The sequence below is a fragment of the Alligator sinensis genome, unplaced genomic scaffold (genome assembly GCF_000455745.1).
Source record: "Alligator sinensis unplaced genomic scaffold, ASM45574v1 scaffold173_2, whole genome shotgun sequence".
Lineage (NCBI taxonomy): Eukaryota > Metazoa > Chordata > Crocodylia > Alligatoridae > Alligator > Alligator sinensis.
Window position 1 is genome coordinate 627,112 of NW_005842720.1, and position 13,075 is coordinate 640,186.

Genomic DNA, 13,075 nt, shown 5'->3' on the forward strand with positions numbered 1-13,075 from the left:
AGGAAAAGAGGGTGAGGAGCAATAATGCGAGAGGTAAACAAACAATAAACCCATAGAGACAAGAAGGTCACAAAAACTAATCCAGTATTGGGATAATAATCCACAGTCCCCTTAGACCATATTTAACACAATCTGCTTTAGGTCCTCAGCTAGTAAACAGAGTAGAAGCTGCATTCTTCGGTTTAAGATGCAGGGTAAAATCAGATTATTTTTCTTTTTTGTTGTCTGTCTGTCTCTCTCTCTTAACACATCGATACTAATTTCTTATTTCTGCTTTAGCTTTCATAATAAAAACTGTAGTATAACAAAAATATTTATGGTCAGTGATAACTATGATCTCAGAGTATCTGACCAGACAGGCAAGCCTCTTCCAAGGAAAGGGGGAATTATCTTTTGAGTGAATGAACAGACAAGAGTGTGATTCTTGTAGCTAGCAAAACCTCTTCTGCTGAGAACTAGCAAGACTGAGTTGAGACAGCTAAGGTTTAGGTGCCACAGGCCAAGGAGTTGGTTCCTGGCACATCTCAGCTGGTTCTCAGTGGTCAAGCAGCAGACAGCAGGGTGACAGCACCCTGGGACTGCGTCTTAGAAGTGCACCTGGCCAAATCTGGGCATGTCACACTGGCAATTAAACGTTTCAGATCCTAGTCCTATCAGACGTTTAAAATGGTACATAAAATGAAAAATAGTGAAATCTAAAGCCACTTTGCAACCCCACACCTTTTAGAACACAATGACTGAAACGTGTTCAAACACCCCTAAAATCTAAAAAATCATATGTGGATTTACTAGAAAGCTTAGTTATTTCAACCTTCCATTTCCTAGCAACTAATAACTAAGAGGGGACCAAAATAGAAAGAAATGGTTTATTGTACAACTAAACAGAATCTTAAAATAAAAATGCACAGAGAAAACAGAGTATTCTACATCTCAATTGCGATATAGTACCTGTATAAGTGTGCTTAGGCCTTGATTTTTCAGTTGCGACTGAGAATATAGTGAAGCTTAGGAGGAAGGGTTACTAAAGCTGAGAATACTTGATCATGTAGGTTATTTTTCTCATGATGCATGACAAGGGAATAACTAACCTTAAACTGCCAGGTGAGTGAACATGTACATAGCTGGTAGTTGGAAAACATTTTACTTCGAATCCAAGTAAATTGGATATGGAACCACAAAGGCACAAAACACGATGGCCCATTCTTACATCAGAATTTTTAGGAGTGGCAAATTAAAGGCTTGATTTAGAACATTTGTCAAACAGAGAAACTTTGCTAAACAGTATGCAATTAACAGTAATTTCAGGAAGAATGTGCAAATATAAGATTACTATGCAAAAATCATGGATTAACGTACATCTCTTTTCCTTAGCAGGGAAGTGTTAGGAATACCTCACTTCATTCACCTCTTTTGGGATATAAAAGAAGAGTATGAATGGACTCAATACAATAGTGCTTGCTCTGACTTATGGTGGAAAGAGATCTTTAAGAATCTAGAAAAAGAGGATTTTCTCTACTTCCTTTTCAGGACAGAAGTGTAAATTTAATGTAAGGATCTGCATTGGATTACTTCAATCCAGGAGTCAGCAACCTATGTCCCATGTCCAAATTCAGTGCACGGAAACTTTGGATCCAGCCTGCAGATGTGAGGTTTTGGCAACACTTGGCTTCAGGGATAAATACCGGTGGCAGGTACTCTCCCCATGACACTGTGGATATGAACACCAGCTGCTGCAGTGTTCTAGCACTCAGCTGCCTCCAGCCTAGGGCCGGTCATTCCAGCCTGCAGCCAGAAAAAGTTTTCTACCCCACTTTAAATGGCAAAAGTGATCAGAGTAATTGTATAAAGTTCCACATAGAGCTGTGTCAAAGCTCTCTCTAAAATCAAGCACATTTTTGCTGAAAAATTAACACTAGTGACAAATCGGTATGTAGGAAGATAAGATAGGCAAGTACACTGCAAATATATACTTTTGTTTTAAAAAGAGAAAAAACTGGATGCTTACTGCAATACAAAATTAGTAAGAATTTACATATCTTAGTAATTGGGAATTTTTCATGCAATCAAATATAAAAGGTAGATTCCTATCTAGCTTAGGATATTTGTCCCCTGCTACATCAGTGGAGTACTCAACAGAACCAGAATTACTTCATCACTTTATAGCTTCAGACATAACCAGGGCATAAATGTCTTGATGATGTACTGAAATGCATTAATACTGTATCTCTTCAGCTATACTCCTCTGCTCCAGCTTGGGAAGCAACATCTCTCCTCAGGCCTTCCACCTTCTTCGGTTAATGAAGCAAATGGAACCCTACCCAGTTTTCCACATATACGCATGAACACATGCATTCTTTCAAATTTCATGTTTTGAAGGTAGGCATAAGAAACTGGAACTTTCCCCACCACTGGTGGAATATCCAAGTGCACTGGTATCACACAACAACGAGGAATTCTACATTCCGGGCTAGGTGTGCATGTTAAACAGAAGATGGAACAGAACTGAAGTATGAGGCTTGAATTAGTTGGTCTCGACTAGACAACAGCATTAACTTTTTAACAGCAAACATCTTTCCCCCATCAGTACAAATTCTCTAGCCAGAGAAGCTGCTTTTTCAAAATTGAGATTTCAGAATTTGATTTGGTCTGTTTGGCTATACAAAATTGTCAATTTCTCCTTTTTCTAATGCGCAGAGTCCTCTTCCTTGCCTTCTTTCTGAAGGGCTGTTGCTCTACCTAGTGAATGTAAGAATGTGAAGGCTCCTCTCCCAAGTGCTTCCCCATGCCCCTGCCAATACATCTTGTGCCCAGCTCTGCCTCCAGCTGAACCAAGCACAGCATCAGAAAAAATAGACAATGGGGTGGCAGAACAACGGGGTAGGTGCTCACGTATCTGCCTGCCACAGTACGGCTTGGATAACGTTTTACAAAGTGGGTTTTTAAGTGTGGGATTGTTCTCTTAACCTGGATGATTGCTAAAAATGCTGGGTGCTTCCCTCTTTGGTCTATCACCTCCCCCATGTCTAAGGGATCCATGCAGAAGACTCTCTCATGATGTTTCAGCTCAAGATCTCTGGTGCGTTCTGATAGAGGCAGAGAACATGAATTAGGAGTGGTTTGCTACTTATGCCGCTGGCAAACACTCATCTGCAGGTGCAATGGGATCTGATCCCCAACCCCCAAAATTGTGCCTCTGACCAGGCCACACATGCATGGCAAGAGGCACAATTTTGGGATAGGGTGGGATTAGGATCTGTTCCCCAACTTGCCAGTGCAGGGGCAGCCCAGGATCGTGGTCCCAGGCTCATCCGCACCAGTAAGTTGAAAGCCAGTGCCCAACAATTAGCTGGTTGTTCGCTGGCTCTGGGATTACAGCAGGGCTTGAATCAGCCCTGGTGTGGCCCCTTAGCTGGTGAACAGCTGTTCATCATTGGGACTGGGATCCCACTGGGGTTCAAAGTGGCCCTTGTGGGGTCCCCAAATCAGCCAATGACTCTGGTGGTTCTGGGGACTGCACTGGGGGTGGCTGGACCACCAAACTGGTCAATAATCATCTGATTGTCTGACTGCTCAGGGACTGCACTAGGGCTGATTTGAGCCCCCCTGCAGTCCCAATCTAGCTGAAGGTCAGCTGATTTTTTCCTGGCTCCAGGGACCACACTAGAAACAGTTTGAGCTTTGGTGCAGTCCCAGATCCAGCAGACAATTGATTGTACCATTACTTGCCTGAACATGTGACCGGGTTACTATTTAAAACGTAATTAACAAACTAACTGCATCTTAAGTGTAGCATCTGCCAGGGGCCCCCTGGCAGAGAAGCCAAGCAGGCTTACAAAAAAAAGGAGCAAACTAGCTACTGTACTCTGCTTCAGTTCCATCCAAAAACTGTTTCTGTGATACGGCAGATGCCCAGTGATGCTACAGCACACCACAACCCTGGGAAAGACAGGAGCTGATGGATGATATTATAGCACCCCACAAATTATAAAACAGTGAATAACTTCAGGAATTCTTCAGTTCCGCAGTTTTATTTAAGCTTGCAATTTCTAATGTCGTCATACTATCCAGCGCCACCTCTCGGGACCTACTGAAGATTTCTTTGGTGCCACAGATTTGTTTATCCAAAAAAGTATAAAAAGCAGCCGATTCATGTTCACTGAACTAACAGTTTTTAAATCTGTTACATAAATTTCTTTTCACAAGTTACTTGAGAACTAGGATTAGGAGATATTTAACCCAAAACTTTACATGACCTTTATAGACTTACAACCGATTCTCTACTCAACAATTTTTCTTAAAATGGTTATTAATTATAAGCATATTTTAACCTATATTTGCTATGGAAACAAGACAAAGTGAAAATATACTGAAGACTAAAAGAATGATGATGCAGTTTTCACAATTAAAATTCTATTAAAAACAGAAGCCTAGTGCCACAAAATTTAACTACAAAAGTGACAATATTTCAATTACAGAAGTCACACAGTGCTATACAATAATGCACATTTACATGCCTAGGAGTGTCGATTGCTTAACTAAAAAGTTGTTCAATATTAACGTCATATACAAACACTTTCAATTTAAATTTTCAAAGTTATGTTAGTGTCCAGAACCAAAGAAAACACCCTTTAAATTCTCAATGACAAACTGAATGGATGTCATACAATAATTAAAGTTAAACATATTTTAAGAAAGAATACTGCAATACATATATATATTTACCTATCCCAGGGAACAGATGTCTCAAATGATTCTCCTATTATATAGTAATCCAGGCCCAGGTCCTATTAAAAGCAGAAAAAAAGGGAGAGAGAGAGAGAAAAGTACCAATGGGTTAGTGTTCTAACATAAGCCCAGAGATCTAATTTAGTTTAGGTATCTGATGGTTATAAACAATGCATAACAGCATTATTTTCACATGCAGAAAATAGACTTGGCTATTTACATGTATCCACTTTACATTTGTCAAAATAAAGTCAACTAGATTTTGTACTGGGATTCAATTAAGTTTTTAAATAGTTGGAACAGCACTACATGGGATCAGTATGGAGGTTTTTAAGACCTGGCTAGACAAAGCCTTGACTGGGATGATTATAGTTGAGGATGGTCTTGCTTTGAGCAGGGGATTGGACTAGATGACCTTCTGAAGTCCCTTCCAAACCCAATTTTCTATGATTCTATGAGCAAAGCATTTCACTTTAAGCAAACAGTACCACATTGAGTCTAGATACTATTTGACAGAAAGTCGCTGCCATCTGAGTTCCTTGGTGACCCATGTTAAATTAGTAATCTTGCTCCTACTCCTTAATGAACAGGTATATTCCAAGAGCGATGACTATAAAAATGAATAACTTTGTTGGCTGTCTCAGAGGAAGCCATTAAATACAACCAACTTCTCAGGCTTAGAGATGTTCTTTTTTCCAAGTCACACTCTTAGAAAAAGAAAAATGCCAAAACCTACAAACATAAGTGGTTACAGGACTTCAGTTGCCAAGATTATGCAGCCAGTGTCTTTTAACTGTGTTTCTCAACTTGTGGGTCGCAAGAATATTTGAAAGGGTCACAAGCAAGTCCCAGAAAAATGCAGGAAAGATGGGAACCTGCGTTACCCCACCCTGCAGTGAGCTGCTCAGGGGAATTGGAGGCAGTGGGTACACGTGTCTGAGTGCACACACACACATAGCCAGGTAGGGTATGGGAGCAGCCCCAGCAGTTGGATGCAGGTAGGGGTGTGTGAGGGAGGTCAAGTGCCTGCTGGCACTGGGGGATGGTGGCCAGGTGCTGAGGCTCCATCAGGGCAGGTGGGGGGAGAAAGCGCCTGCCGCTCCAGTGGGGTCAGAGGGCAGCTGGAAGCTGCGTGGCTTGGCTGGGGGCACCATGGCTGATGCATGTACTCGCAGGGGCTGGGTGGCTGGAGACACTGCTTGGGGGGGTGGGAGGCACTGTGACCAGGCTGCCTGGCATGGCGTGGGGGCCCCAGCTGCCACAGATCTGACCCCTCCTCATCCATCCAGCCTGCACTGGGGCTGGACTCACTCTGCTGCTGCCTGCATGAGCTGGAGCTCCTGCAGCTACCGTGCTCTAGCCTGAGCCAGACAGGGGCAGCTGAGGGCCCCCTCTGGTAGGGTTGTGGGGAAAGGGGGCTGAATGTTGGGACTGAGGGGCACGGGTCAGGACTGGCCGTTGTTGCTTACAAACGGGTCCTGGTACAAAATGTCAAGAACCACTGTTTTAACAGCATCATATTTATATAAATATTAAAAAAATAATATCTAGATACACATCTAGCAGTGACGTAAGCAGTTTCATATAAGAAGTTATATCTTCAGTGTCACCAGATAGTATTCTTTTGTGATGTTATTTTGGTTTCAGGAACATTGCAAGTCTCGGAAGTGTTAATCAAATGTACTGAGTACTGTTACTGAACTTTCAAAAAGTACTTTTCAGATCTTTAAAATTTAATGCAGCAGCATCAATCTTTCAAGACTGGAGCCTAACAGGTTTAAATAGTGCAGCTAATTACACAATCATGATCAGTCTCCTGAAAGTGACTTCATTTAAAAAAAAAATAGTTAAACTAAAAATTTTACCAGTAAACTCAAATGCAAAAAAACCCTATACAGTAAAGAGTTTTATAGATAGTATCTGAATAATGAAAGAACCATACAAAATGAGACCAACCAACACAGAAAACAGAAGTCACTTATGGTAATAAACTTAGTGACAAACCACCACACAGGTAAGATATTTGAATTTTAAAATCTTAATTTGCAGAAATCCATGAAGATCTCTGAAAAATAAGCATAATCAATTCTTCAAATCAAACAACACTTTATTATTTTTTTTAAATATTCTGCACTTGAGATTGAGTGCCCACTAGAAAAATGTGGAAAAAAGTATGAATTTTTAATTGTCATTTGAGTTGTACAAAAAATTGGGATCAAGACTAAAAAAAACGAATACTTTTTCCTCCTCCAAATTAGGAAAGACAGCAACAAACTGAAGGTAGAAATAAGACTGAGCAATGTTACAGCAGGATCATATTAAAAGTAAGATATGAGTTGGCAAGGGAACATAGTTTCTAAGTCATCACTGGATATCAACTAATTCAGAGAGGCAAAAGCTTTTGTAGGCAACAGGGCACTTCAAAGTATGAAAGCTTATACCTCTCTTAACCTGTTGGTCCCTAAGGTGCCACCCTGCCTTGCTTTCTGCCAGATGTAAGGCTAACACAACTATTTCTTGCCAATGATGGCTTGAGCCAATGGAAGCATGGGGAGGGAGGGAAAGAAAACAAGTAGGCCAACTTAAAAGATCTAAACAGAAGGGAAAGAAAATACTAAGAAAGGCAGGAATAAAGGAAATAGCAAGCACTACAGATTAATAGTAAAAGGAATGTACAAGTCCTGGTTTAAAACGTGTTGTTAAAGTTCATAAACACCCTGAACAAGTCATTGTCAGCCCCAGTCTGCCACCAAGTAAAAAAGGAAAGGAAAACAGCTTCACTACTGGAATTTTATAAAACAGGATTAAGACTGCAAGTGATTAAAGAATTTTACAGAAGAGAAAATGAGAGAAAAAAGATCTTGAAAAAGGAAGGTATACAGGAAATGAAAAATGGCAAAAGTAGTGAATGTACAGACAGAGCAGCAATGTTATGTTTCCCATATAAACAATATCATTCACATGTCCACCTAAGAAAGGATAAATTAAAGAATGAAGTAAAATGCTGAGTAAGCAGACTGGGTTCATAGCAATGCAGGTGTGCATTAAGTATCTGATGTACATTATGTACATCATACCAAAAATATCAAAGTCTGATGCTGCAAAAGACAGGATGTTACAAATGGAAATCCATGTTACGCTATAAAATAATGTTTGCAGTCTTTAAACCATGGCATCAAGGTAAAATAGCAAAACCATATAGTTTAGTCAAATAGGTTGCTTGCAGATGTTTAAAAAACCCCAAACCTGTGCTTTACTGAAAGCACCAGTGTGTTACTTTGACCCAGCTCCAGAATGTTTGTATAGACTGGGTGCTTCAACAGGGCTTTTTGTCGCTTTTATCTAATAGCAGATTCAATCAGATATTAGATAAAAGCAACAAAAAGGCCTGCTGTAGTGCCTGACTATACAGATGTTGGGCGAGCTGGGTCCAAATAACGTGATGCCTCTTCTGGGGATGTGCTGGGCTTGGTGTGGGGGCACGTAAAGTAAAGCACTATTTTTTTTTTGTTTTTTTAAGTCCGCAAGCAGCCATAATTACGCTCACATTCCTAAAACACCTACTACTGAAATTCTTGCATAGACTTTGCAAACTATTTTGCATGAATATAGAAACTCCAGATAATTGTGAAGGAAAATCAATTCCAGAAACATTTGAAAAAGTTTTTGAAACAATCTTCCTATTAGGTCTTTGACAGAACTGTAACAGAATTATTGAGATAGTAAGCAAAATCTTGTCCCATATGGAGAAACACATCTACAAATGACAAACACAGCTATGCATGTGTATGCAAGGACAGAAAAAGGTTCAACATATTGAGCTATTGGAAATCTTCATACCAAGACAGAATTATAAACTAGCCATCAGTCTTTAAAAGGTGGGGCATCCACTGTCTGCCAAGCACAACAGTTATGGAGTTTCTCTTCTGGATTATTAGAAGTTCTATGCACTATATATGAAAAATTATTTCCAGTCTTGTGCTTACACGATAGTTTTACGGAAGCCAGAACGTCAATCCCTGAGAAGCACCCTCTTGCTCTACAGTGACACCTAGAGACAAACAAGGAGTAGAAATAATAAGCTACAGGCCTTGCTGGACAGAGCTGGAAGGGTGATATCAGAAAAGTTTCTGAAGAGAAAGTATCAGAGATGGTGTAGGCTGCATCTGCACTGTAGAAGCAACTGTTAGAACTAGGGAGGGCTGATAGAAGACTGGGATTACTTAGGGAGATTTGAAGTAGCAGTAAGGCCATATAATTTCTCAGTTCTGGGACTGGATAGCAAGATTATAACAAACTAGTTTGGTGCAACAAGACTATAGGAAGGAAAGAATGTAGATATACTACATATCACCCAACTCGCAATTAACAGTCTGATTGGTTAGCAAATATATGATCAGCATTTTGCATGTTGGATACAAAATTAATTTAATAATAACCCACATATGTATAAAAAGATGTACAGTTTAGGAAGACTCTGGAAGCACGTACCATTGCATCTGTTCCTTTGGTCAGCCAGCCTGATCACCAGGGATCTGGGTTTTCCGTTTCCCATGGAAACACAGAGAAAACCCAAGGATTTCCCCTTTTTGCAAGAGCTGTTTGCAAAAGGGGCAGGGCCCAATGCTCACACTTACCTGAGGCTACTTCAGGCTCACTCTTTTTGCTGGAGGCAAGTGGGGCTTGGGGGTTGTGGGGCAGGGCTGGAGGGTGGGGGAAGATGGCTAGAGGCAGAATTGGGGAGGTTTGCAGCAGGCTAGGCTGTCCGGCCGGGAGGGGGCTTGTAGCCTCCCTGCTCCCAGCCAGCTGCAACCACCCCGTCGCTGCCGGAGCGCCCAAGCTGGCTGGGGGCTGAGGGAGCAGGGAGGTTTGCAGCCAGCCGGGCACTCTGACCAGGGGAGGGGTTGCAGCCACCCCACTCCTAGCTGGAGTGCCCAGCCAGCTGCAACCCCCTGCTCCCCTATCCCTCAGCCCCTAGCCAGCTTGGGTACTCTCCAGCCAGGAGGTGGGGTTTGCAGCACTCCGGATGGAGGCTCCTTCTCCATTGCTCTCCCCTCCCAGCCGGAGTGCCTGGCCAGCTGCAATCCCTGGGTCTCAAACACTGCACTCCCTGCCCTGCTGCCCTCCCCCAGGCCCTCTGGAGTACAGCGTGTGCGACTGGCACGGGACGGCATAGCAGGGTTGCACAGGAAAGTTGCTTGCTGTTGCAAGCTCCATGCTGCTGTGGCCACACTTCCTGTGTGCATGGGGGCAGTTCAGGGTTGCGCCCCTTGCTGCTGCCCCCCAACCTGCAGGGGAAGCGTGGCCAGGGCAGCGTGCTCGCAGCAGCAGGCAGCTTTCGTGCAAATCCCTACTGTGCACTGCCACGCCGGGTTGCACATGCTGTGCCCTGGAGGACCTGGGGGAAGGGCAGGAGGGTGGGCAGCACGAACCTGCAGTGTGCATCTGCCCTGCCCCCACCCCCCACAGATCTAGGAGGTGCAGGTCCCCTCTGCCCCCTGGGTGTGCACACTGCTGCCGGGAGCCAGCCCTGTCTGAGCCTGCAGCAGGCAGGCAGCACTAGGGGAACCAGCCTGTGCTCCTGCTGCAGCAGCCACTGGCTTCCATTGGCAGGGGGCTGCGGACCTGGGTCCCTGGTCCCATAGCCCTGGCGGCTGGGGGGCAGGGGCTGTGGGTGGGAGGCATTTAATTTTAACCACAGATTTTGGGATTTTTAATCAGAGAATTTGTGATATTTTATCACAGAAAACCAGGATCCCTGCTGATCACCCCTCTGACAGCAAATAAAACTAATTTGGTTTTACTAAGCATGTCTGCCTACACAAATCCTGTTGCTGTAGATGACAACTCCTTGGGATAAAATACATAGGCCAAAAATGTAGACTTTCACATGGGGTGGTGATTAAGTAGTTTACAGAGGACACAAATGAACAAAAGGAAATGATCATCATATAGAGGGTTGCCATACCACTTGTGTGCCCAATTGTTTACTATTGGTATTGTAGTAATACTTTGAGAAACAAAACAGAACCAGGACGCCACTGCAATAAATACCGTAAGTTCTTGGTAAAAAAAAAAAAAACCAACATAAAAAGCCTGTGCCCCTGCAGAGCTCACAATCTAAACAAACAAAGTTCAGATGAAAAGAAGTAATACCCCCACTTAACTGAAGTAGAGTGACTGACTTGCTCAAAGTCCATCAGAACTTGAAACTGAACCCTGATCTCCCAAATTCCAATCCAGCGCCTAAGCCATAAAATCATCTTTCGTCACTGAAGAACTAACTGTCTTTTAAATCAAAAGTTCTGCAATTAAAAGCAGTACAGGCTTTTTTGTAGGTTGAAATTGTAGGTGGGAATAAGGAACTTCAGGGTTCTAATCCTGCTTTTGTGTCCGACTCACTTAGCAATCTTGAGAATGTTATTTATGATCATTTTCAGAGTTGAAGAGCCTCTGCACATCTCAATAAGGTCAATGATATATAAGACAACTCAGAACCTCTTTAAGTTTATCCATCTTACTTACAATTCAATTTCTATATCTACATGGGGAGAGGTGGAGTGGGAGTGGAGTCCATCTTGACATGCAAATTAAAGTTTGTACAGTATTTTCAAAATGAAAGACAAGTTAATTGAAAGCTTTAGGTAAGAGTGGCAAAGAGTCCTCAAAAGTAGCAATGACCTACCCGAAGATAAGCGATGACAAAAGTCAGCATGTACCCTCTCTGTCCATTATCTTCTCCAGCTGCCAGACCACTGCAATTAATGACAATATTATTTTCAACCAACCTATGCACAGATTTACAATAAAAAGTAAACACTCAAGCAGGATTGGGGGTGGGAGTTAATGTCCTTTATATTTGCTTGCCTATAAATTCAGCCTCAAGATGTAATAGACATACTATCTCAACATTAATTTCAATTTAGTGCACCTAGCAGAGTCCACCCATTATCCTTTAAGTCTGAGCTCCTGTATGTTACATGTGTCAGCAAAATTGGGAATTAAAAAGACTAAACTAGGAACTCAGAGAATGCTATCAAGTGATAGTCCTAATAAGGCATTACACAGGTCTTTGTGATTTCTTAAGGATGGATTCACCAACACATTGTGTCTATTTCATCCTAGAGCAGGGCTGTCCAAGGTCTAAGCAATAGGGGGCTGCATGCCCACAGGGCTGAACCAGTGGGGGCAACATGCTGGGCAGATGACTCCTCCCTCTCCATTGCTGCACCACTTGCCCATGCAGACCTGAGCTCACCCTCAACTCCCAAACACTATTATGCATTTTACCATCCCACCCTCTTGGGTGGGCACAGAAAGCACCCCAGGAGGGAAAGGGAGCCACAGACTCCAGGCACTGCTGCAGCCAGAGAGTGGAGATGGGGAAGGGGAAATCAACCCCTCACAGGCCACATGCAGCTCATTGGTCACTAGTTGGACAGCCTTCCTCTAGAGCAACATACAGCAGACTGAGTTTTTATTAGCCAATTTCTATTAGCTCCTGTGTCCTTATTTCCTTTTTCACTCCCGTAGTTCCCGTCCTCCCACCCCCAGTTGCTCCTCACTACACAAATTAAGTAGTTCTATTTCTCTGCACAATACCTCCCTCCCCCACAAAACTCTTTGTTGAACCGAATTAGTGCAAAGGACAGAATTAGAAGAGAAATGTTTGAAGTTAACAATTTTGTCATTTTCTGTAACAACAATTTTCCTATTCAACAAGAAATGATGACATTTTCTTCAGAGAATTGTATTAAGACTTGGTCTCTGTTAAGCTGACTCCCATCTTCTATAGTTACCAACTTAAGAGACACCAGATTTTCAGGAAGTACTGAGTACCCCTCTCCTTTGTGGAGTTTGAAGATGAGCACACTATAATGGAAGCATTCCATGCCAGTCCCTTTTGACTATTTCAACCTAAATTCAAACCCTTGATACTTTTTATTAACCTCACAATTATTGTCATACACTAATTACTAGATCCAAGATCTAAACCAGCAGTTCCCAATCTCTGGTATGCAGACAACCTGTCAGTGGTACATGTTAACATCATTATTATAATTTTTATATGACAAAAATTTGCTGGTGGTACTAAAGGTTGTATCACTTTAAATTGGTGGTGTGCAATCTGTCAGTTTGGGAACCGCTGATCTAAACTATGAAATTTAGAATGAATCAAGTCTTAAAACACTGATCCAAAATACAACGCTAGTCTTTGCATGTCCACTGACTTTAAAACCAATTATCTATAAATATTCTTTCATAGATTCTGTTTCCAGAGAACATAAAGGGTTAACGAATTTCAATATGCAAGGGTATTAAACAGGTAAACATTAAACCAAACTCCACT

At 42.2% G+C, this 13,075-nt stretch overlaps 1 protein-coding gene across 1 annotated transcript in view; it reads right to left on the reverse strand.

Annotated features, from left to right (window-relative positions):
- AGPS (alkylglycerone phosphate synthase) overlaps window positions 1-13,075 on the reverse strand; it is a 146,307-nt gene that overhangs the window by 31,235 nt on the left and 101,997 nt on the right. The window contains exons 17-18 of the mRNA XM_014525000.2: window positions 11,411-11,480; window positions 4,723-4,784 (exon numbers count right to left, since the gene is read on the reverse strand). Coding sequence (XP_014380486.1) covers window positions 4,723-4,784; window positions 11,411-11,480 — 132 coding nt within the window. The remainder of the gene's footprint in view (window positions 1-4,722; window positions 4,785-11,410; window positions 11,481-13,075) is intronic.